This window comes from Neodiprion fabricii, chromosome 6 (genome assembly GCF_021155785.1).
Source record: "Neodiprion fabricii isolate iyNeoFabr1 chromosome 6, iyNeoFabr1.1, whole genome shotgun sequence".
NCBI classification, from domain to species: domain Eukaryota; kingdom Metazoa; phylum Arthropoda; class Insecta; order Hymenoptera; family Diprionidae; genus Neodiprion; species Neodiprion fabricii.
The window spans coordinates 16,817,661-16,841,776 of record NC_060244.1 but is presented as its reverse complement, the minus strand read 5'-3'; the positions used below and the strand labels follow the sequence as shown (position 1 = coordinate 16,841,776).

At 38.8% G+C, this 24,116-nt stretch overlaps 3 protein-coding genes across 9 annotated transcripts; 1 reads left to right on the top strand and 2 right to left on the bottom strand.

Moving 5' to 3' along the window:
- The first annotated feature begins 2,104 nt into the window (after window positions 1-2,104).
- On the top strand, window positions 2,105-5,870 carry LOC124184915 (nuclear envelope pore membrane protein POM 121-like). The gene is made up of 7 exons (XM_046575129.1): window positions 2,105-2,224; window positions 2,729-3,052; window positions 3,163-3,364; window positions 3,438-3,728; window positions 3,928-4,287; window positions 4,389-4,712; window positions 4,855-5,870. The coding sequence occupies exons 1-7, from the start codon at window positions 2,207-2,209 to the stop codon at window positions 5,694-5,696; spliced, it is 2,361 nt and encodes a 786-aa protein (XP_046431085.1). The 5' UTR covers window positions 2,105-2,206; the 3' UTR covers window positions 5,697-5,870.
- LOC124184911 (neprilysin-4) lies at window positions 5,865-13,921 on the bottom strand. 7 transcript variants are annotated; one of them, XM_046575109.1, is made up of 17 exons: window positions 13,799-13,921; window positions 10,838-10,904; window positions 10,243-10,340; window positions 10,073-10,123; window positions 9,947-10,004; window positions 9,685-9,872; window positions 9,332-9,569; window positions 9,017-9,266; window positions 7,971-8,247; window positions 7,677-7,832; window positions 7,356-7,591; window positions 7,155-7,264; window positions 7,017-7,075; window positions 6,757-6,805; window positions 6,464-6,650; window positions 6,223-6,399; window positions 5,865-6,146 (listed from the first exon to the last, which is right to left on the bottom strand). In XM_046575109.1, exons 1-17 carry the CDS (start codon window positions 13,812-13,814, stop codon window positions 5,973-5,975), a joined length of 2,391 nt encoding a protein of 796 aa, XP_046431065.1. In that variant the 5' UTR covers window positions 13,815-13,921; the 3' UTR covers window positions 5,865-5,972. The 7 variants fall into 7 exon arrangements, with proteins under 7 accessions (XP_046431065.1, XP_046431066.1, XP_046431067.1 ...); XM_046575110.1 differs by having other exon boundaries at window positions 7,677-7,829; XM_046575111.1 differs by having other exon boundaries at window positions 10,829-10,904; window positions 13,799-13,850.
- A 4,305-nt stretch (window positions 13,922-18,226) lies between these two features.
- LOC124184983 lies at window positions 18,227-21,092 on the bottom strand. Its single transcript, XM_046575279.1, has 3 exons — window positions 21,049-21,092; window positions 20,390-20,461; window positions 18,227-19,216 (listed from the first exon to the last, which is right to left on the bottom strand). The coding sequence occupies exons 1-3, from the start codon at window positions 21,058-21,060 to the stop codon at window positions 18,920-18,922; spliced, it is 381 nt and encodes a 126-aa protein (XP_046431235.1). The 5' UTR covers window positions 21,061-21,092; the 3' UTR covers window positions 18,227-18,919.
- Window positions 21,093-24,116: the final 3,024 nt, after the last annotated feature.

Below are 24,116 nucleotides of genomic sequence, written 5' to 3'. Positions count from 1 at the left end.
ACAAGTTTTAAGATATAAACAATTTCGTTTCACAAATACATAATATTTATATTAAATTTTTGCGTGTTTTTAAAGTATTCATGTATCATTTCGACCTTTTTTACTAATAAGTAGCTTTTTTCGATGGTTCATCATGAGATTGCAAACTAGATGCTAATTTTTGTTCTCTACTCTACCAGAGCAGGTTTGGGATGATTTTCAAATGTTCTGAAAAAATGGGCGACGCATTAAACCGAGGCTTTGAACCAAGGTCTTGGAATTTACTGAATACATGCAATCCAAACAGACAAAAATATTTATTTCATTAAACTGGACTGATTGTTAAAATTTCACGTCAATCGAAAAGTTTGCATTATCACAAAGGGAATAATTCAAATCGATCACACTTATGTTTTGGACACAGTATCGAGCCTAATCACCAAAATTATTTAAAGCAAATCACTTCTATCGTTCAGATCACGATTTGTCACAGTAACATTTAATTATATATACATGATTCCTGTGTAATGTGCTCCCAGCTACTCTTACAATGTATTCAGTTACATAACTGCTGACAACTGGTCACAATCTGCCGCATAAAATTGTTTATTCTAAAGTATCTATAATTATGTCTCTCAAGTAATTGACGTCCGAAATACATCCCCGTGTTTACGTAAACAACAAAAATAACTGGACCCTTCTTAGTAGCAATACTATTGTTATCAACTCGGTTAGCATTTTTTTTTTCATGTCGTAAACTCCCTCAATCACACAAAGATATTCAAAGTATACTGCCACTTTCATCGTGTGAAGATATTCGCTTAATAAACACCTCAATTTGCCTAATAGCCGTAGCATCGTAAAACGCGTATCTTACCCGATTTATAATTTTAATGTTACTCAGATTCGTACGAGAAATGAATTACGACGTTCAGATTGTATACATAAATTATATTTAACGGATGTTCAATAGATGTGCATCCCATCAGCAAGAATTGCATCAGTGTAATACCACTCAGCTCTGTAACGGTTACATCACTGCCGTAGGTGCTTACGGTAGAAATTTCGGAATCCATACTCGGATGTTACACATAGAGCATTTGTGATGTAGTTGTAATCTCAAAAGGAACAAAATCGAAGAATTTGTTGCATCACTCAGAAATGAATATTTCACCCGGAGTAAATTTTAGTTTCACTTTCGCATTATTCGATAGGTCACCTAATGAAGCATTCTCTTATCTGTTCATCTGAAGTTTCGTCAATAAGTAATATCGATAAAGTTCAGCCAAAAACAAATTACTATTTTTCGCTCAGTTAGCAACATCCTCATTTGCAATACTCGCTCAACTGCTTTTCTGTTGAAAATATGACTCGAAATGGTCAAAGTTATTGATACCAGTTTATTGCTTCGCTCCATGGGGTCGTGATATTTGTTGCTTCCCAACATTACGACATCCGGCCAAGTATCATAATATACGATAAAAGCAGAGTTTACATGAAGTCCAGAGATTGAGATATTTGAAATTCTACGCGTGTAATGTAATGTACTCGCGCTGAGTTGGCCGCATGCTGCCCAGGTAAATTGGAAAACTAATTGCTCATCTCGGCAGACAAAGTATCATTCACGAAAGTATCTTATTATCAGGGTGTACACATAACAGATGTAGTATTTCTGATGTTGTATACCCGAAAATACTAACTTGAGAAAGTGTTCACATGATCAGCAGACAAAATGCCTTCTTGATCATAGTAGATAGAACTTCTGAATTAATTATTGTCCTATCTCAAATTCTCAAGTATATGCACTCAGATTATGCATGTCTCAAGCACGTAACAAATACTGCATTATAAAAACCGGGAATCATTTTCACTTTTGCTCTCATCGAGCCATAAGATATGACTGTATAATTTGGACTCTACATTCTAGGATATACATATTAACGATTTCAAATGCCATGTATCGATATGTAAATTAGCTTCCGAATGCGGTTTGTGGTTGTTTGCTTTGTAGGAAAGCCTGTTGGTGACATTGAGTGCCAAAAAGTATTAAAACAGTTTGCTTCAAACTCAAGTAAGGAATAACTAAATTTATAAAAAAATCTAGTTCTGTCAATGCCACTGGATTGCAAAATGTTTGGGAGGATCTTCTCGACGTATAAAAGGTCGAAATCATCCGAAACCACTGCTCAGTCTTCTATTCACATTCATCGTGGAACGAGCGCCCAACATGAAGATACTTTTACTGGTGAGGAACTTTAAATGATTTCCCCTCTCTCTTGCCTCCCGTGATTCTGCTGTGAGTGACGTCATATTTAGCATAATGAGATTATTTCATGAATAAGCTGGTAAAATTATTCAGAAGTGTTATATCCCAGATCGGCCACATTATCGACCAACCTCGAATTTACTTTCGTGGTCGTATTTTGTTTAACCAGTTGACCGTGGCTATTTCTTACATCATCGTTACCCGTTGGAAAATGTCAGTCCCAATTAGAATAAAATGCAGTGAACAACTTCTGGGATTAAATGTTCCGGAATGAAATAAAATCGTCCGATGATCTTGACCATTTTCTGATCTTCCCACGATCTAATATCGTTGAATTCCAAGTCTTCAAATTTCATCATGATTTCTGAAGGCTTTACTAATAGAATTTGTGTCAACATGCTGAAATGTAAATTCCCGTCCGTAATTACTAGCTAAAAAGCTGTTCTTATTAAGAATTCACATTTGATGGAAATTTTTTTTCAGACCTGTCTTCTGGCTTCCGCGCTTGCGGCACCCGCAGAAAAGAACAAGCGAAACGTTCTTCCTGGCGACCCACGCTACGATGCCCAACATGACCACCACCACCACCATCACCACCACGAGGATCATGACCACCACCAGAATGAAATTGAAATCGCTAAGGCTTTGGGTGGCTATGTTGGAACTTACGACAGCACACTGACGGAATATGGAATTCCCGGTTTCCAACCAGGAACTCCTATCAGCAGCAATAATTTTGTAAGCACCAACTTCGACGCTGGCAAAACAAACATCAATGCCTACGAAGTTGAGATCGGCGGTGCACAGGTGCAGATTATATTCCTTAATACTATATCAGTTTAGAGTTCACATCTGAGAGAATTTTCGCTAGTGCGTAAAATTGAATCGTCTGAATAAAGGAATGTCTTTCACCCCAGAACGCCAAACAGATCGAATCTGTCACCGAAAGCAGCCTCAGTTTACCTAAGGTAAACTCAGTCACTGTTGTCCAATCTCAGGGCATATCACAGGCTGATGATCTGGCTCAATCAGGGAACTTCGGTATCAGCAAAGGAGAGGCCAATAACCTTGACAATACTGTAATATCAACAACAGCTGCTAGTGTCGAAACTTCTTCAGGTAATTATTCGTAGATAATTTGTATCACCTCCTCCAGAAAAATCTTTACACACACGTTTGTGTCACTTTACAGTTCCCAGTGCGTATATCGAAGAAGTTACCAAAGCATTCTCTGGTGATGGCATCTCAACTGTTGGAAACTTCGAGTCACCCTTCCAATCTGAGATAAGTTCCTCTTTTGGACCTTCATTCGATTCTGGCCTTAGTACTTCCCTCGAGGACCCAGCTTTTTATTCGCTACCCTCTACTGCAGCACCTTTCAGCGCAGCCGATATTAGCACGTTCGAACAAGCAGGTTTCAACCCCTTTGGTTCCAGCTTCGGCTTGTCTTCAGACGCTAACAAGGGTTCATCGGTATCTGCTGGTAAGGGCGAAATTTAATCTACATTCAGCAGTAATACAGTTTCTTCGACCAATTCTGAGTGGGTTATCTGCTCAAAACATTTATACCATTCGTAAAAAAATTCGACAGAAAAGAAAGGCACGTCTGCCTAAGCCAATCAAAGTACCGAAAAGCCTCCGAAGTTACGTAAAGTTACTCCGAAGTTCTCCTTACTTTACAGATGCCAGCAAGGTAACCGCAGAATCTGCTTCAACAAAAATCAAGTCATCCACCGAAACGGTCTCTAGCGGATTCGGCTCAGCCAATGGTGGCCTGGCAACTCGTTTCCAGCCCCAGTTCAGCTCCTCTTTCGGTGCTAACTTCAACTCTCGACTCGGTTCCTCGTTCAGAAGCTCGTCCCCGTACTCATCCTCCCTAGGCGCAACACCTTTTAGCACCACAAGCTTCAACACGTTCAAGCAATCAGGTTACAACCCCAGCTTCGGTTCCAGCTTGTCTTCACATATCAACAAGGAATCAACTACGTTAACTAGTAACGCAAAAGCAGAATCCAAAGCCCAGAGTAAAGCCGCTTCTTCAGGTAACTAAACATAATTAATCGAGAGAGACAAAAGTGATACCCTAAAGTATCGAACTTATCTATGTACAAAAATCTGGTCATGACTATATTTCACTTTACAGATTACAGCAAGAAGATCATAGAATCTACTTCTACAAATATCGAGACAGCCGCCAAAACGTTTCCAGCTAGTTTCGGATCATCTGTTGATAGTTTCACAGCCCCTGTGAAATCAAAGTCCGACTCTTTCTTCAGATCTTCCACCAACACTAGGCTCAGTCCTTCCTTCGGAAGCACATCAGATTTTGGCACATACACGCAAGGCAGTTATAAACCCAGCTTCGGCTCCAGCTTCAGCTTCTCATCGGAAGCTAACAAAGGTTCGACAAAATCGACTAGCGCAACAAACATAGCATCCAAATCAGGCAGCAGCAAAGCTTATCCAGGTGATTTGACATTCCTCAATTGTATTCAGTGTTCAGGTATATCGTTTACCATACCTAACTACGATCGGATTAACCCAACCATCACCGGAAAATAAAGACATGTTGAAGGAACTTCTGAATAAACGTTCATTTTACTTTTCAGATGCCAGCAAGACGACAGTAAAATCTGCAGCTAACGCAGCCAAATCGTTCACGGATACAATCTCCACTAAATCTGGCTTAGATATTGACAACTTGTCACCCCCCTTGGAAACCAATTATGGATCGTCTTTGGGATCTACTTTCGGCTCTGGTTTTTCTTCCATCGAAGGCCCATCCGTCTACTCGACCTCCTTTGGTGCATCGCCTTCCGACACTCTCGGCTTCAACAGGTTCCAACAAGTCCAGTATAATCCCAGCCTCAAGCAAACTTACACCTACACCCCCAGCATCGAAGGCTATAACAATAACTTCGGAATCTACAATAACAATTATGGCAGGGTGAACGGTTATCAGGATGCTGATTACAGAACTTACCCTACCGGTGTACGCAGTTATTCTGGATTTGAACAGAGTTTGAAGGACACAACACTTAACGGAAACGCCCAAGTTAGCTACCCCCAGTCATACTCTTCAGACCTCACCGGAGGCGTACGCTATGTAGCCCCTCAGTCCTTCCAATACCAATCTGTGTTCCCCACCCCCCAAAGCGTAACCCCTTCCCCATTTCCCACAACCGTCTCAGTAACCGAAGCACCTACTCAGTTTAAATTCGATTCGGCACAGTCGTACTTGTCGCCATCAATCGAGCAAGCCGTACAGCCGAACTTCTACGTTTCTCCAAATCAGCAAGAGCTCTTCAAGAACTACCAGAGCACTGTCTTCTCAGTTGAACCTACTCCCGCTACTTTCCCAAGGCTGAGTCAACCTGAAGTTAAGATTTCAGAAAGTTCTCTCTCGGGAATCAACCAGCAAACAGATGCTGAGGGAGGCTACATTTACTAGGTTTAGAAAATTATACTCTTGTTTGTAAAAAAAATCCACTGAGTCAACTTAATAGAAGTCACAGAGACCTATTCAAACATGGGTACTATAGCCCTGCTTAGCATTCGTGGCATACATGCTCGCCTTCGGTAGGCTTCAACCTGTTATACTCAAATAAAATTCCTTTGCTATAAATATACGTCTTTATTATTTTCTTAAATCCTGATGGGGATGTGACCCACGTCCCCCCACCACACACCTTTTCCAACGTAATTCAACAAGTAATTACTGGTCAAATCACCACAAATGACACTTCTTTTCTGGATTCATGTTGGAACCAACAGGACATTTGAAAGCATCGCTAAACTCTACGGAGTTTCTTATCACCGCCACTAGTCGTACATGACCTGGGCAATGGGTGTCCATTAACATCCATCTCAACGCTGTCGCTGTATACGATTCGCACCATATCTAAAATGGATACAGATATTATTGTAAATAAATTCTTAATTGACAACAGCCTCTTTCTATTATGCTGTTTACGCACATGACCAAAGGCCAAGAATAAGAGCTGCTCGGAGGACAGATGAGTGAAGCCCGGAAGTGTTTCTTCTGCACCGTGTCGTGCTTTCCATCTTCTGTAAGCCCAAACGGCTTCCCGCAATCCACCATTATCAGCAATATTTTCATCCAACGTCGATTCACCATCAATGTAATCATCCACCTGTTACGAAAAACGGTACATTAGAATTTATTTTGCCTCAAGCTGCAACAGATTGCCTTCATACCTTCTCTTCGTAGTATGTATTGTAGTGATCGACGAAGCACTGAGTCTTCTCCGTATATTCATTAATGGTTTCGTTACTCCACCATTGCCTGAGATTTCCAGAAGTGTCAAACTGCCTTCCGATATTGTCAAAGCCATGCGTTAGCTCGTGACCAAGCACGGTACCGATTGCACCGTAGTTCAAAGCTCTAAAACAGTATTTGTAACGTGAATATATTGAGGCTCTTCACTTTACCCGTCTAATACAAGCTTATTAACAGCAGTTCTTCACTACTAAGGTATGTTCAATCTTACTCTAAGCCCAACTCATAGAATGGGAACTGCAATATTCCCGCTGGCACAGCTGCGTCCGAATAGTTGCAAATAATTTGAGGAGAAAAAGAAGTTGCACGACTAATATTAATGACTGATTGATTTGTGTACAAGTCTAATGTATACGTGGATTAACAACCCGAAGCATGTTCGCGCATGAGCCCAATTGGTGGCTTAGCTTCCATCAGTAGGTGATATATTTACTAAACATTTCATGTTATTGAACAAAAATGAATACTCACTTATCTGATTGGCTTGAAAGGTATGAAAGGCATTGACATCAGTGGGGTCCGTAGCCCAGCTGTAACGCCAACGCAATAATATAATTAATCGGTAAATGTATTTTCTTACTTGACATCATGACTTCAAATTGAACATACTAAGTTTCATTGGAAAAATTCTCATCGTGAAGACTCTCAAGAACATATTTCCATCTCAGTTTTACTATATGCAGCATGTTGTCGAGGTAAGCATCCTCGATCATGTTTATCTAAAACAATTTCGTCATATGTCACGTAAATATATCGAGGAGGCTTCATTAATCCAAAGTATCATTTTTAAAATTTGATTGCGATACATACTCCTTCGTAATACTCGTTCAATTCTGCTTCTTCAAAAAGCCAATGTGGATGGCCAATGGCTGAAGCCATCTTCTTACTCTTCTCTAGAGTAGCTGACTTCGTCTGTGCATCCATCCAGTCCGCTTGTTGCACTAGTGATGCGAACGCTGCCCTGATATCCTCCAACATCTCCACAACTTTTTGACCCATTTTTTCGTGAAACTTAGGATCCACAAATAGCCACGAGACCGCCATGCCTAAGACCGAGGAACCACAGAAGTACACCTGAGATGGAATGCTTTTGATGACGCCATCACAAGACAATATAATGCACACGCTAACCCATCAGGTGATTCACAGAGTTCACGCAATGCAATGATCTTGATTGCCAAACTTCTATGTCTGCGATGCTCAACAAATACTTATCCCAGGCCTCTCTCAAATTTTCGCTCGAGTGAGGTGCCACTATGTCAAGAACGACCCACCAAATACTTGCTTCTATAACAACAATAAAGAAAAATAATATTTCGATATTTTTTCTTTTTTACTGGTGTTTCCGATCAATTAGGTTTGGAATTGTTCAACACATACACGGACTTGGACAAATGAATTATTTCCAACCGTACTGAAACTCACCCAAAACTTCGTCATCGGTAGCCGATATTAAAACAGCGATCTCTTTTAAATAATCCAAATCCTCCACGAGCACTTTGTCCTTCCTCGTCAGATCAAGACCGGGAATATCCTTGAAGACTTCTTCTATGAACGGCCGCCAAATTTGTCTAGGTGTCAGACTCAAATTAACATCCTTGATGTAGTCGTCCGTGATCTTTTGAAGATCGTCGACATACATATAATCTTCATATTTGAAGTCAGCCTCGGAAATAGTATCGTTTGAATCACCGTGAGTCAACTAAACAATTTATGGCAGTATTTAATCAGTCCTAAGTTTACGACAACCACATCGATTAATACCAAAATCATGGAAATTCGTATATTCGTTCTCGAAATATCATCGGTTAAAGAAATTGTCGCAATCGGTATGGTCAGATTCTGTAGGCCTTAACGTATGGAAATTCACTAGCCTTTACCACTGCGGGGGAATAGAAGGGACCGGTTTCGAACACAGACAACATTTGCCGCCAGCCGCACTACGCCTCGCGAAACCGATAAACTGACGCATTTGCTTATGCTTGTGTTGATTTCACTCATAAACCGTACAGGCAATGCGATACAAATTTTTCATGTAACTTCCCGAATGTGGTCTTCGTAAATTCAATACCGTGTTCAACTTTCTACTTCTCAACTAATTATTTTCAATAATAAACGCAATACTTCATTTCGTCTTACATACGAGCCATGCATGAAAATTGAAGTTTCTCTTTTATTTATGACGGAACGGTTTTGACGAGAATTTTCAAACGATTCAGGCGTATTTCTAAAATCGTGGCGAGAATTACTAAAAAATTTATAATATTTCTTTGCATTTTTATGAAACTAACGCACCTCCTTAAATCGCCTAAATCTAGAGAAAGCTCAACTCTTTATTTTTATTATATAATAGCTCCTCGTCTTTTCTGAATGCAGAGCGGTAGGAAGTTAAAAACCAGAAATTTGCCTCCCGGATTTCGAAAAAGTGCTAAAGATGTTAAAATTCCAGATAGGCCTGGAACCACTCTTACGTAATAAAGTTCTTCACTCATCCCATAGATCTGCTCTACCACACGAGCTATTTCCGTCTCATTCGGGTATCCGGTGTCATTCAAGTTACAGATTTTAGCTGTTCCGTTACTCGTCACTTCCCTGATGATCTCCGTCATATAAATTTGTTCAACAGACATCAAACCTTCCTCGTCTTCGTCAGGTAAGTCTTTCTCAATGGCTCGCTTTCGTGTCCTGATGCGTTGTATTCGCTTGTCCAATTCTACGTCTCTGAAAGCAATTAACGATGGGATACAAATCCAAACCGCGATGGGCAAGTTGTCGATTTCTGTTACCTGGGTAAAGGGCTGGATGTGTATGGCATTCCGAGCAATATGATATTCCTGCTATTGTTCTTGGGGTCAGGAATAACATCAAGACCGAAAAATACGTCTTTGCCGAGAGTTTTCTTTAATCTTGCCAATTGGCTGGTAATATTTCCTGGTGTGCCAGAAAATAGGGCCGGTATCTCGGGCAAGTCTAACTCTTCGAGTAAATTCCGCAACGGCCAAAGACCCAGAGAATTCAGGGATGCTAGAAATTTGTTACATAATCCAATTAGCGTTCAGTGGACCGTCTTCAGCGACATGGAAATTATGCAATTTCCCACTCAATGGTGAAGGTGGCTTAGATGTTAATATCAACCCACCAACGTCAAGGCAGCTTGTGTATAAATTTTTTGCCTGTACGACCGCCCACGGTGTTTCGACTGTTGTATTTTCTTGCAAAAGGTCTCGAATGGTTCTTGCCACTCGAGCAGTCCGTTCACTAAACCAGGAATTCGTCGAGCTGCTGTCTGGTGTTGGATGCTCTCGCGACCATCTTCCACAAGCGTACCTGCCAAGAATTTCAAGGCTAAAATTGAAAGGAGAAATTTTTGAATTTTTATTGAAGGAATAAATTCAACTCACTCGTAAAAATTATCGCATGGATTTACAGACGTATTCATGGACTCCTTCAAGCTGGCAGCTGTGGGAATTATTTATACCGTGGTAATTAATAATTCACTCGCAATGAAATATGATAAAACTACCAACCTATGCGTATACACTCTTCAGAACTGCAAATCTCAAACCTCGGATGAGCATCTGTAAAATATATATCGAACGGTCAGAGGAAGCAACATTTTTCGACTGTTTGAACGTCAGTAAAAAAAAATATTATATCAATCAAACCAGACGGAAACAGAATCGTAATTTTTACTCACAGACTATAGAAAGAACTATGAGTACTACCAGGAACAGCATGCTGATAATTAGTAGAGCCAATGTTATCTTACTGTATATCCTATGTGGCTGCTGAAATCTGAAAAATGAAATATCCTCTGTTCACTGACGGCAATATCTACTCGAATACATAGATTGTAAGGAGAACGAAGTGGCGAGGAATCACGGTGAAGGCTCATGTAAAATTCAATGCACCGCTTTGTGCAATCGACATGTATGGCAAACCCTGCAATATATTGCCTTTTACGGAAAATGTTGAATTTATCCTTGCAGCAAAGGTCACAGTGCCGTATAATAAAAGTCACTAGCAAAATCAGCGGAAACTCTAATTTTAATATTCAATGCAATACAGAAAAGAAGAACGTCACGTGACAATTTATTTTTGGCGTATGCATGTAAATAGTATTACTATCGAGCCTTCGGGCGATTCATCTTCATATTTATCTTAATTTTCGACGTTACGTGCTAAAACATGCAATGTATATATACATAGTATATTATAGTATATATGTATAATGTAGGATATAGGTATGTACAACTGTATAAAACTGTTCTGTTAAATAATACATTTCTCACATTGTGCCCCTGAATTTAACTGGTACAAGGTTATTGTCACTGCCAATCGAATACGGAGATACGGTCCCTGAAAACGAAAAATAATTAACCTATATTACTGATGTACAAGTTTTGTGCCGTGAGCAGTACATTTTTTACTGTAGTAAATAATACCGTCAAGTGAAAAAAAATATTTTTGTCCTACTGACAGACAGCGGTAACTAAAATTTTGACTAAGAATTAAATTGCTTTTGGTTAGAAATAATTTTTAACATGTATGTTAAATTACCTCTAAGTTATTAAGCTTTTACATTAAAACTCTATCAAGTGGTATTACAGAAAGATATTTTTCTATGCTGAAATTTTTATACCCTTTGATATTCACTGACTCGTTTATAGTAAAAACTCGTTGGCTATAGTCTGTTGACTGAGTCTGACCATGAATTACAAAATGACATAACCTTCTGAGCATCCCGTTCGATCCAAAATATTGGATAATCATATAATTGATAGTTAACTGCGAAGAAAATGCAAGCGCAAGGTGTGTACGATTAAACAATTAATACAATCGGCCTGTAAGTTCTCAGAAAGTTTTGCATACTACCCATATCTACCAACCGTTGATTACAATTTATAGCTGTTATTATACCGCAAAGGTCACAACAAATTTAATATTCTTGCGAAAGTATGACACTAGGTATTTCTGAACGCTTCACACCAACTTGTCCAACGTCTAACCTTGACAATCTCTGATTTGGTCCGTGTTTTTGTGTCATAGTGGTAACTTGAATCACAATCGTGCAGAAATTTTTATCCAAATTTCTTGTCAACTCATTAATTATTGCAGTTTCTTCAAGCATGGAAAAGCTAATATCAGTCATAAATATTAAAACAAAATCTAACAAAGTTTCTGTTAGATTTCAATGATTTCAAGCTGTTCTCGGAAGTAGAATAAATTTTTTCCGCTAACTCGACCAATTTCAAGAAATTGTAATTCATTCTAATAATCATTGATTCTGAGTTCTTTTACATTTTCGATCGATAACTTTTCTAAACAAATCAGAACCAAAAATTGACTCGCCACTCAATCCGGCCCTTTTCCTCAAAATCTATTCAGCTATAAATTAGGGACAAACACGTAAATTGAGATCAAGATCATAAAAATCCGCCGATTCTTTCTCGAAAGATGTCTTCGGAAAAAATTTGATGTGACACACACACACACACACACACACACACACCCAGGCATTCGCCTGAAAATTATCAGAAGGATTTCGTAAAGAGCTCAAAACGTGGAGGCTCAGTAGAAACGCAATGGTTTTCGTGGCCTTTATAAGAACGTTTCATTCTATAAAAAAGCGGAAAGTTAAATACAGTGCGAGGAAAAGATGCTCAAGAGAATGTGAAAAATTCTAAATCTTAAGGCATTAATGAAATAAAACAGAAATTGATTGTAAGATGGTCGGGGTAAATATACACGTACTAGTAAACAGCTGAAAGATTGGGTGAAGTTTAGGAACTTACGTCTCGACCTCTGATCATAATAACTCGATTGGAGCCCATTTCATTCAACGGCATGTAGAACGAGGTTTGTGTACACGTTTTTTCCTTAGAAGTCTGATAAACAATCTGAATTTTTGTTTTAACAATACAGTGACCGTTTGAAGTTGGAATTCAATTTTTTGTCCATTATTTAAATAGAAAAATAAATAAAAAAAGGGATAGTAGAGAAAAGGATAAACTAATCCATTCAAGAAACACTGTCTCTAAATTTGAAGTAAATCCGTTCAGCCGTTTTGAAGATTTCGTGAGCACCGCAAAACATGTCAATAACGGTGCATCCTATCAATTGTTGAAACAAATATGCACATGGAGGTCGATCTATAAACTTGTTCATGTATAACCCCTTAATCGAATGGCGATGGTTGTCTCATACATGGGTAAAAATCGTGGGTAAAAAATGTTATTGTTAGTGAAAAAATGTTAATATCCACAGTGACATAATTTATAACCATGCACAATTATGCAACACGTAAGATACATAATTCGTTACGAATTATTGAAATTATCAAACGCTCGTCAAGTCTGAATACTTGATGACAAGTTTCAATACTTAAACGCATCTTTGACCGTCAGACTGTAAGCGTGGTACGGTTAAGTACCACAATCGGTATGTGCAATGAACACGGAAAACCGAAACTACTTCTGAGACAGTTAATCTTCATGGAACAGAAAAAAAGGAAAGGGGATAAAATCTTTCACAAATACTCAAAAAACTAAAAAAACTTGATGATTCACGACACAGTAAAAGAAATCCCAAACCAACAAACTTTGTACAGAGAGCAGTGATGAAATCGCGAAAATAAACACGAGGGACAAATAACGGGTACAATAATCTTGAATGTGGGACTGCATTTCGCCACCGTACTCAACAAACTAAATCATAGCTACCGGTAGGTAAATATAATTGAGAAAATGAGAAATCCCGACACGCATAGCCATATATAATCAACGAAATTGGCTCAATTACAACTCTCTGCACCGCGTGCATGACTTGTGGAGCGCCGTGTGGAGCAGCGGGCAATGAAGAAACGGAGTAAACGTCCGGTATCGTTAAGAGTGTCGTAATTCTAGCTCATTTCGACGATCAGTCGTCAAGACACTGGTACGTTATATACAGCCGTGCCTGCATTACGTGTACCCAACATATTTACACATACGGTGTCGGAGCTTAAGTGCAACAGCAGTGGTATAGCAGCCATAAATCCGTACGGATTTTCCGTTCGGTATAACCGGATAAACGGTGAAAGGAGAGTTCTCCCTCTCCGAATTAGCGCTTCGACTATAGATCCTACTCTGCTGAAGCCAAGACACATATCTACACACGCGTGGTGGGTTATATAAGGTACTCCATAATTCAAACGACACTCTAAGGATCCCTGACTTAAGGCCTCCTCTCATCCTCCGATCCTTCCAACTCACCGTGGTTAGTATCCATGTCGGGAAGAACGGTGAATCGGACCGATGAACGGGCAACTGACAACTGACCAACAACTGCCCGCCGACTCACCGGAGTCAACCAGGTGTACCGTCGTTACTCCGTACAGCAACACACCCTTCCGTTTTCCCAAGCTAGGTGGTAATGGACATAGGCAAAAAGCTCTTGATGGCGGTAATTACAAGTTTTAAGGTCTTCGTCAACTTTCAACTTTATTTATCGAAAACAAGAAAACAACTAGCCAATAAATTTCGCCACAATCCCAGTGCCGAATGATAAAGCCTGACCTCCTACTTATTTTTCCTGCGCCACGGGTGTTCGAGCAGCTCTAGCTCCTGACCTCGAAATACCGAAATGCTAATGGTAGCCACCGAGGTGTTGATTGCCTCTGATCGAAGATAGATGTGTTGTTAAGTTTATCTTCAATGTGACATGTTTCGGTTCACGAAATTACTTTCTTCATTCTCAGATCAAGATATATTATTACACAGAACATTTTCAACGACGATTAGGGAACATTAGTGTCAAGAATGGTGACACGTAGGCCTGACATTGTGGTGTATACGTATAGAGACACTACCATATTATACTTTTCAAATGTTTTTTGGCAATGTAAATCCATTCGGTATGAAAACGTACTCTCCAAATATGAATCGGTTGAAAGTTTACTACTAGGAAAAATTAGTGTATGTACACTGAAAATTCAGTGCAAAAGTAGTGAAAATGTCACTGGATCGTCAATGCATAGGTATATACCGGTTCTTTCCAGTGGTATACTTATAATTGGTAATCAATAAATTTTCAATGAATAAAATTTGGAGTGTACCATTATAAAGAAAATATTAACCCTGATAACCAAGTCATTAAAATCCAAACTTTACAGTGATTAAAGTTGTTTGAATATTTTCGGGCCGGTTATGACTACGCCTTTATTCATATGTAATTGGTATGGTTATTAATGGATCAATCGATAGGTACAGACGGTACTAAGATATTCAGAAACTGTACATTTACTCTATTTTCGAACGCATAGAGAAACTAAACTTTCAAAGATAACAGAGAAACGAATCGGAAAAGCGAGTAAGATCGTGTTTAAAAAATACGATGTACGATTATTGGGTATGCATCTCGATAAAATAAGCTACAAACAACAAGAATATCCGCCGCAGTCGATTAATACCACATAGCAATTTTCGCTGAATACTAATAACTGTTTGTAGAATAGAGTCAACAACATCACCACCGTACACGTCAATGTGCCATTAATTATTAATCCATGTTAATCACGTATCTATCTATAGCATGTGCAAAGTGTATAGCCCTGTACCATAAACCACGCATATATGATTAATGTCCTTACATAGTTGGTAAAAAAATACAGCTATAGTCGAAGGAATATGAAAATCGATTCGCATCAAATAATTTGTTTTTAACTTGCGCTAATTGATTTTCAGACCTCATATTGAATTAATTTATTTATTTATAAGCAGTTCACCAACGAGCGCTTGAAGCAAAAAATTTAAGAAAACATCTGGCACGTACTTGATAAAGTCAATACAAAATTATGAAAGGAAGATTTAGAAACTGCAACCGAACTTCGAGTTATATTCAATCGAAATAACATATCATATTATAAGTAAACTATTTTGCTTTAATGTTATGCAGATGTTCATATTTCGATAGATTTCAATGCGTTACGCCGGTCAACACGAATTTTGTGTCTGAATTCTAGATGTCAAATTTTTATTTCTTTCACGTAACTAATAAAAGAAAACATAGTTTTATTAGATTAAGTGTGTTTTTTATTCCAACGTGCTGCTACCTGGTGGTTATACTATCCACCAAAAACTTCAAGATTTAATTATACACGTAAATAAGACAAAAACAAACTTTATAAGTAATAAGTGAAGATTTCGGTTATTATTCGATGTATAGAATCAAAATTTATTCATTCAAATATGAATAAAAAAAAAAATTTATTTTTTGTTTACCTATGTTATAGCTCATTTTGTTTGCGATCGAAAATTTTCTGATGGCATAAATTATCTTAAGTACAATGATTATGTACGGGAAAAAAACTGTTGGATTTACACGTGCACAACGGTAATTACAAGGACATCACTTTTTTGGAATGGAAATTATAGGGACTGTGGTGAGAAGTACTTATCATTATGTTGAAGGAACTATTTTGATTGCTTATCATAAACGAAAAATATAATTCTGGGTCCAAGATAAGAACGAGTTTCGTAGATATAACTAGTAAATCTAGTATGAGTTGCTTGAATTCTTTTTAATTGCGATCACTCCTATACTTTCTTGTAACAATTGCGACGATTTCATGCTGGTGCTACAACAAATTAAGGCCTTATTAAACTGTAAAAATACAGTTAACTGAATAATCGGATTTAATGTTGCTTTAACCACAAAACGTATTGACTTATATGATGAAACTAAATAGGTAATCATACCACATTTACTAGTATTTCCAACAATATTCAAACCGTCATTGTAACGGTATTCATTTGACTATGATTTTTTAATAACTGTTTTAAACAAAAAATTTCTGCATAAATAATGAACACTTGCAATAATAAGCTTCGATTCATCAAAATCGAACGACCCACAAGAATTTGGCTCTACACTATTCGAGGCCATATTTTCAGCCTTTGAATAAAGGTATAAGCGTTAGGATTACAAAGTGGAAAAACATTACTCTTCGCGGATATCTGAAAATGTGTACTGAAATTTGTTTTATTTCTTGTAGTTACTAAACAATTCTAGTAAAATAATCATCGTGATAACAACGGTTTATACATCGTTGGAACTACAAAAAAGTCGGTAAGGCACAGTCACACCTACTAGATTTCCTAGTTACGGCTGCAAAACTCCGTTTCATTTTATAGTCAGAACAGTATTTTTCGGTGATGGTATAAAATGATATTGGTCGATTATTGTACGGTAATCACAAGTAGAAATTCCTGTCGGCGTGGGTAAATAGCCGACGATCGAATTGGGCAATAAAAATGATATGAATCGCCTGCAATAGAAAATGGCAAGCCGGGAAGATATACGCCAAACTCGTGTGTATAATCGACTTTGACACTTGGCGATCAAATTCCCTGAAACGCACAGCGTTTATCTGTGTGCACACATATGTCCTCAAGTTATGTTTGACCAGGAATTGTCTCATCGCGTAACACGCCGCGGCGATGCAAACGAACAAGCGAACACTCGTGTTTGGCCACTAAGTTTCCATGGCAGCTGAAAATTGATTTATATTTTCCGTGTTAGTAGATCAATGAGCCTTAGTAAGTGCTCTTTATCAGACTGTGGCTTTAGCCACGGAATATGACGTGCGAAGGTATACATAGGTATGTACAATAAAAATAACTAGATCGGGCAACGAAACATTTTACCCAGACTTATTGTTAGCCTGACGATTCCATCAAATCGTGAGCTAAATCGCTATAATTTTACCATACCTTAAAGTAAAAAATATATACAGGCTTAATTGCTTCATGTTTTGCTGATTTAGCACGTTTCTCTTTACTTTAAACATTATTAACTTAACTTTTCACGATCCATTTACATCCGCATCTAATTATAAAGTAAAATAAAACAACCAGGAGTAAGATTTGCGCTACGAGTGGCCAAATTTGTCCCCGTCGACAGGACTTGCACCAACGTTGATGGATGGTCTGGCGGTCATTTGTTAACATTTTTCCGAAAAAACAAATATTCGTGCCCAGAAAATGTCTCCTCCCGGAATAAGATAAGGAAAGGTTAATTTTTGCACTATCAATTGTTATTGTCTACTGCCCGTCGGTTAGGACAAATACGGCCAATCGGCGCTATCGTCAATTTTGCGCACGTTCTCTATAATACACGCCAACCAGGTGTGCACGTCTATTTATAGAAGTTTCATACGTGCCGCTGCGTGCATTATCAGTAATTAGCAAACTTTCGATAGCATCAGTTCCGTGCTTGGAAATAGCATCAATCTATTCCAAACTCACTATATAAACTCAAAGTTTGAGCAAGATCTTCGATTCTGTCACATCTATACATGTATAGTATAAATCGATTTGAGAGAATAAAAATTTCGACATATTGAAAATTGAAACAAACAAAATACTACATTTGCTACTATATGTAATATAAATTTGTGATGTAGTAATTTTTATATGTATATATAGGGTGTCGGGTATTACAAAATTATAACAATAGCTGTATTGTTATCACAAGATGTAAGATTTACTTTTTATTAGAAAATAAATTACAGCGAGGGCGAAATAGTATACAGTAATATACAATGAAAAGGGGGTGGGGAATTTTTTTGGGATAAAAATTTTTCGAAAGCAATTGTTGTTTGTTTTCTTCAGTATCACATGCCGCACAAGAAGAATACGCAATTGGAGTATTTTATAGAAAGTCGTTTTTTTTTTTTTTTTCTTTTTTACCGTGTAATTTTTTTTATGTGTATATAAATTTTTTTTTAAGAAATATAGATTTTTTTAGTTTGAGTGCCTGGTCTGCAGTCCCTGGATTATTCACACGATTCGCGCGACATTAATTAACGCTCTTATACTATTTATCATAATTCCTAGGAAACGGAGATCGAGTTCTTCCAAGTTTACGCTTATGAAATTTTTATTCTTTTTTTTTTTCCATGACGTAATCGTAGCTGTGACACAATCAATAATTTTCGCGACAGAAAAACAAAGAGTAATTATAATTATATTAATAGTAATAATGTTTATAATAATAATCCAACCATCTGCATCAAGTGCAAAATTTTCGCGAAGATGACTTCCTTTCTCTTTACCTCTTCTCGAATAAAACTAAACCAGCGAATATTTTTCCAAACTAATTATAACATTATCGATGCGAAACAAAATACAACTGCAGTAGCTGTTGCAAAGTTTTTCGCTGATAAAATTTATTTAATTCTTCCCAAATACTCTGGTCGCATTGATAAGTAAAATAAAATACAAAAAATCAACATACTTCCAGGTGATTATTACGTACATAGGGCGTTGATTTGTCTAACGTTAGTGAAAAGCCGGGGACTCGTTTATTAGACGGTGGTTTAATTAATCCCTAATTTACCAGGGATGGGCTGGTGCGGCATGAACCGTCTTGTGGACGACAGCATGCTTGGCGATGACTGGCTCGGGTTCCGGATGCGAAACCTCGACGCCGATCAGATGGGGATGACTTATGTGGACGTGACCAACGGGCAGCCTGACCGACTGCGTGTGGGGCACTTTGATGTTCAGAGGCTGCGGGTGCAGGGCCGGTATCGGGGCTGGTTGGGCGACCTTGACGTACTGGGGATGAACAGCGACCGGAGCATGCCCGTGAGAAACCCCGACGTAGTGATGCTCGGGAGCAGCGACCACCTGGAAATTAATTTTCCTTTGATTTTCCACCTCGTACTCATCACGTGCAGGTATTGCCGACAGAGACAGCTATGCAACAACGAATCTAGGAGGGGAATAAAACTCTCGCAGTCTTCTACGACGATGGATTTATCGTTAGAGAAAGTCGACTCGCGATCAGCCGGGTCACTGCATCACAGGAGTGTACGTCAGACGACGTTTAAGGCTTGCGCAATTGCGGAAATTCCGTGAAATGTACAATGTCAGTTAGAAAATTTATGGAAAAATACAAAATGCGGATTTTTTCTATGTAAATCGGTAGATGGAAAAATCTCTCTTTTCTCTGTTTGAGGGTACGGATTCTCTTTTCCCGCTATCGATCGCTTCTCTCTCAGTAAAGGCAAAATATCGAGAATCCAACTACTTGTCCCGAGTTAGTTTCAATCTCGAGATGTGGTTAACCAGTGCCAGTGCTTATTGGTTAACATAGGTGGGTTGATGTTCCACCCGATAACCTACTGGTGCTTAATCGAAGAGTAGTCTACCTAATTTTCAAAAAAGCAGGCCTTGTGTGCTAGATAACGTGCCTGGAAAATGCAAAATTAGGTGCAGTGTGGTGCAATGGCGTTTCGATTCTTTCAATATCCTCGCGGAATAAATGTATAAAAATACGACTGTCACAGCGTATAATGGTTCCTACGGTAAGCATGACACTGAAGCTATCAGCCAAACGTTCTGATATCGATCCAAATAAGGTAGTGAAGACCGAGAACCAAAATTTTGTGAAACACCTTGAACCTTCAATACTAATAGAATTATGAATATTAAAACTGAACCGTATTTTTCTATTTCCGAAAAATTTACCATATTTGGCTGCTAACTTTGGCTGCTAGCTTCAGCTTCATACCGTAAACCAACTCACATCGAGTGGCTTAGGCGAAACGAAGCGGCCGATTGCGCATGCGTCGCGCGACCTGCTTCTCATTGGTTCATCGAACTCGACCAGGGATGCGAGCGATTCGACGCATGCGTGTCAGACTGTTTCCTTTCACAAGAAACTCGGTCTGAGAATTGGCGTAACGTGATGTGGTAATAGTGTAAGCGAACGGGTGAAGAGAATCGTGAGAGCGAGAAAGAGTGCGGATTAAAAGCTTTAAATTGATTCTTTCGAAAGCACTAGTATTAAAACTTTACCTGTGGTGCCGCCCACGGGTCGATCAAACCTGGGTGTGCGCTGACGGCCACAACAACGGCGAACAGGACAATCTGAGAAGAAAAGAAAAATTATCTTGTATCACTATTACATTGTTTGGACTTTCGACTAGAGGAACGAATAAAATAAATATAGAAGTTCGTGTTACATGTACATGTCGACAAATTTCATATCACCGGTATACAGATGTTAGGTAACTTAATTTTGTGTTACCATTAATCCCGACAAGTCAAAAAAAATACAACAAACGAATCGTATTCAGCTAGTGAAATATCACCACATTTCAGTAAACTCTTCAATGTGGAGCGCAGGATAGGAGCAGTGGGAAAAGTATGCAATAATCGATATGAATTCCTGCGATATGCCCAAACGAGAGAATTTAATACGCTGCATCGTCGCGTTAACAATCAAATGGTGTATCGGCACTTGAATTTAATTGTACGAGATACCGTAAATGCACTTGAACAAATAAGAGTTCAACGAATAGCGAATTTAAAAATGCTCAAACGTATGTAAAATTTCCAACTGATGAACAGGTTCAAAAAACATGGTGCAGAAAGCTCCATGTGCGGTTCTGTACAACAGATGCTTAAAAATCGTAGAAACGATCCTAAGAAATATCTGCTGTCTGGTAACTTACAGCGAGCTGCATGGTGGAGAGTTTTTCTTGTACGATTTACTGGAAAATACTACTTGTTCAAGGGGCAGTTGCGTTTGCTTTTATACTGGGGCCTTGCCCTGCCCAGGCCCAGTAAAGTACGGGCGGGGGCCCGCTGCAATTGCAATGTAACGAGACCGCCTCAAGACCCCTTTCACCTCGCCTGCCGACCCTTCTGGCCCCTTATTAGGCTCTTGTTACCCCCCAAATCTGGGCCCATTGTGCATATCCAATTCGATTTATCTTCCAGTTTTCGTGACTCGACTCTATGAACCGATTTCTCGGACAAGAAAAAGAGGACGATCTTTCTTTGAACAATGGCGCTTCTGGATCGCCCTTCAAAATCGTTATCTTTGTCGCCCTCAATATAACCACTTATTTCTACACACATTGATCCTTATAGAAGTTGAACGCCTCGACAAGAGGTTACCTGTACCTTGGCACGGTTTACTTCGAGAACGTTTGCATCTCCCTTTGGACTATCCATGCCATTTTGGGAAGACTAGCTATTCGTGCAACATTTTGTCAGGTAATTAGATCCTCTGTTCTCATCTTATCAACCATGATTATCGCTAATTAAATGCAAGGCCAGTTTCAATAGTGAAGAGGGCCAAAGTTTTTGGTTCTCTTAACTCAATGGTCTTTGTGTGGCGCCGAAAAGACAGAAATTGGTCATTCGTTTTCAGTAAATTGTGCAAATACCAGCAGACTAAAAAAAAACATGTCAGACATTGATTCTTTAACACCAAGCTCGAATCCGATAATCAAATGAAATCTTCTTGGAACATTAATTTCAGCTTCTATATACATAGACGGTATCTTCAGGTATGGCAAATCCGAATTGATCGCAATGACGCAGTGCACCTTTGTAAATTATAGATAGGTGCGTTGCTATATTGTATCAACTTGGAAGAAGCAAACATCTATAGCTGTAAGTGTCATCATTGCAATGGTTTTACAGAAGTGTTACACCTGAATCGCAAATTACGAGGCTGCATTGTTATTACGGCTACAGTAGGTTCGACGAGGAAAATCGTTAGGAACTGTATCCGTGCAGTACAGTGAATTGCAGGGAGCTTGAAGTGCTCGGAGTGGTAAATTTATGATTGTAATTATGCAAGTATATGTATAGCTACCGTACACATGGACAGAAGCGCGGAGCTATGAATTCTTGCAAAATGTTTGAAAGCGTATGCGCTACTGGGTGCTACATTTTGTAATAAACCTTATCGGTTATGCATGAATCATTGTATATAAGAACGCCGGAAACGGGGTAAAGTTGCAGTTCGGTGCGCAGAAATCGAAAGTTTGTTTATAACCGTACATCGGCAAATCTGAAGCGAACGCATCAAATTCCACACTTCCGCTGTAACTCGACTCTCACAAAAAAAAGGCTAGATATGTCGAGTCACTGTTTCATATCTTTATACCTATGTGTTAGCAATATATCAATGACACTAATGTTTCCCGATGAAAAAATTGGTTGCCGATGGTTTTTCATCGATTCTCTGGACCTACGAGGTGGACGGTGACATGAAGAATAAGAAAGGATTCGTTATTCAGTATACATGTTTCAGTTAGATAAAACGAGGTTGCGATTAGTTGGTTAGTTAGTCGGGCACTATAAGACTATGTGCTCCAGTTTCGAATCCAAGGATGGAGATTGCACGACTTCTGAAGTGAGTCCCCGGAGGCAATACAGATTCACATACCTGCGACCGTGCCGATACTAAAGTCTAGAAAGTACACTGAAATCCCGTCTCTACAATCTACTTCCAAGTTTTACAATTCTCAAATACGCCTTTTACTTTTTCAGCTAAAATTACTATCGATTATTTCTTGTTCAATCTAAAGCGTAACTCGCGACGCCGACGTTCGATATCATAATTCATAAATCTCCCGCGTCTGTTGTGATATACGCCGGGGCTTCACCGAAGTTGCGCGCCACTCCATGCACAGAGGTTCGATATTTACATTTGCACAATGTTGTATCAAAACGGTTAATCATTCAACTCAATCGATAAGTAATAACGATTTAATTAACCGATTGATTTTTCGCCGAGTTGGTTATCTCTTAACGATAAGTGATCGCTCCTTTATTACCCACACTGCTGTCAGAATAATTGAACGCTAATTGGAAAGAACTCCCAATTATATAAGGTACACGATGGAGTTTAAAAGGAAATTCAAGTGAATTCAAAATAATTGTCAGTTGTCGGAAGGATATTTTCATTTTACAATGAGCCGTGCTGAAATGTAGAGAAAAAATTGACTTCCCAATCCGCATGAATTTCAGCTCGATCACTTTTCATCGTTCGCTTCGAAGAAAGGAATGCCCCTCGTACCGGATTGCCGGCGTTCGTGATCTCGATTAAATAACACGACGTAATACTCTGCAGTTGCCTCGTGGGCATAGCATTGACGAACGGCATGAAAAATTGCAAGTGCACATAGTATAAATTATAATGATGAATTTTACTTCGGTTTGGTTGTATGGAGCCGAGTAAAATTCCTTTCATTTTCGCTAGCCATGCACGGCGTGTCCGATTCTAAGACAAGTATCGGAATTCCTCAAAAAAATAAACTTTATACGTTACAGGTGAAGTAGAGCGTCGATTTTCCGAACTAATTTGGACCGGGTACCGTTCGGATAGTCGAAAATTCGGATAACCGAACAACTTCGTTCCGTGGGGAAAAAGGCGCTAGTTCATTCAAAGTAATGGAATATATTCGTTTAAAACCAATTAACGCGGTAACAGTAAACTTTACCAATTGCGTTGGAAAAAACTCGCGGATTTTCTTCTGTTTTACCACGTAAACTCGTTCATCATAAAATGTAAAATTCAACGCGATGTCTCATTTTTGCATAACTTTGGGAACGGGTGAAGCTTGCCAATGGAAAAAGAATGCATGTAATAAATAGACATTCAGATAAACGAAATAGTCATTCAATAATCTACGGTTCGATTAATTGACGTTCGTATAATCGGCATTCTACGGTATTCCGATGAAAAACTTGACTCTTTGAGTCGTAATGGTAAGTATTCTTA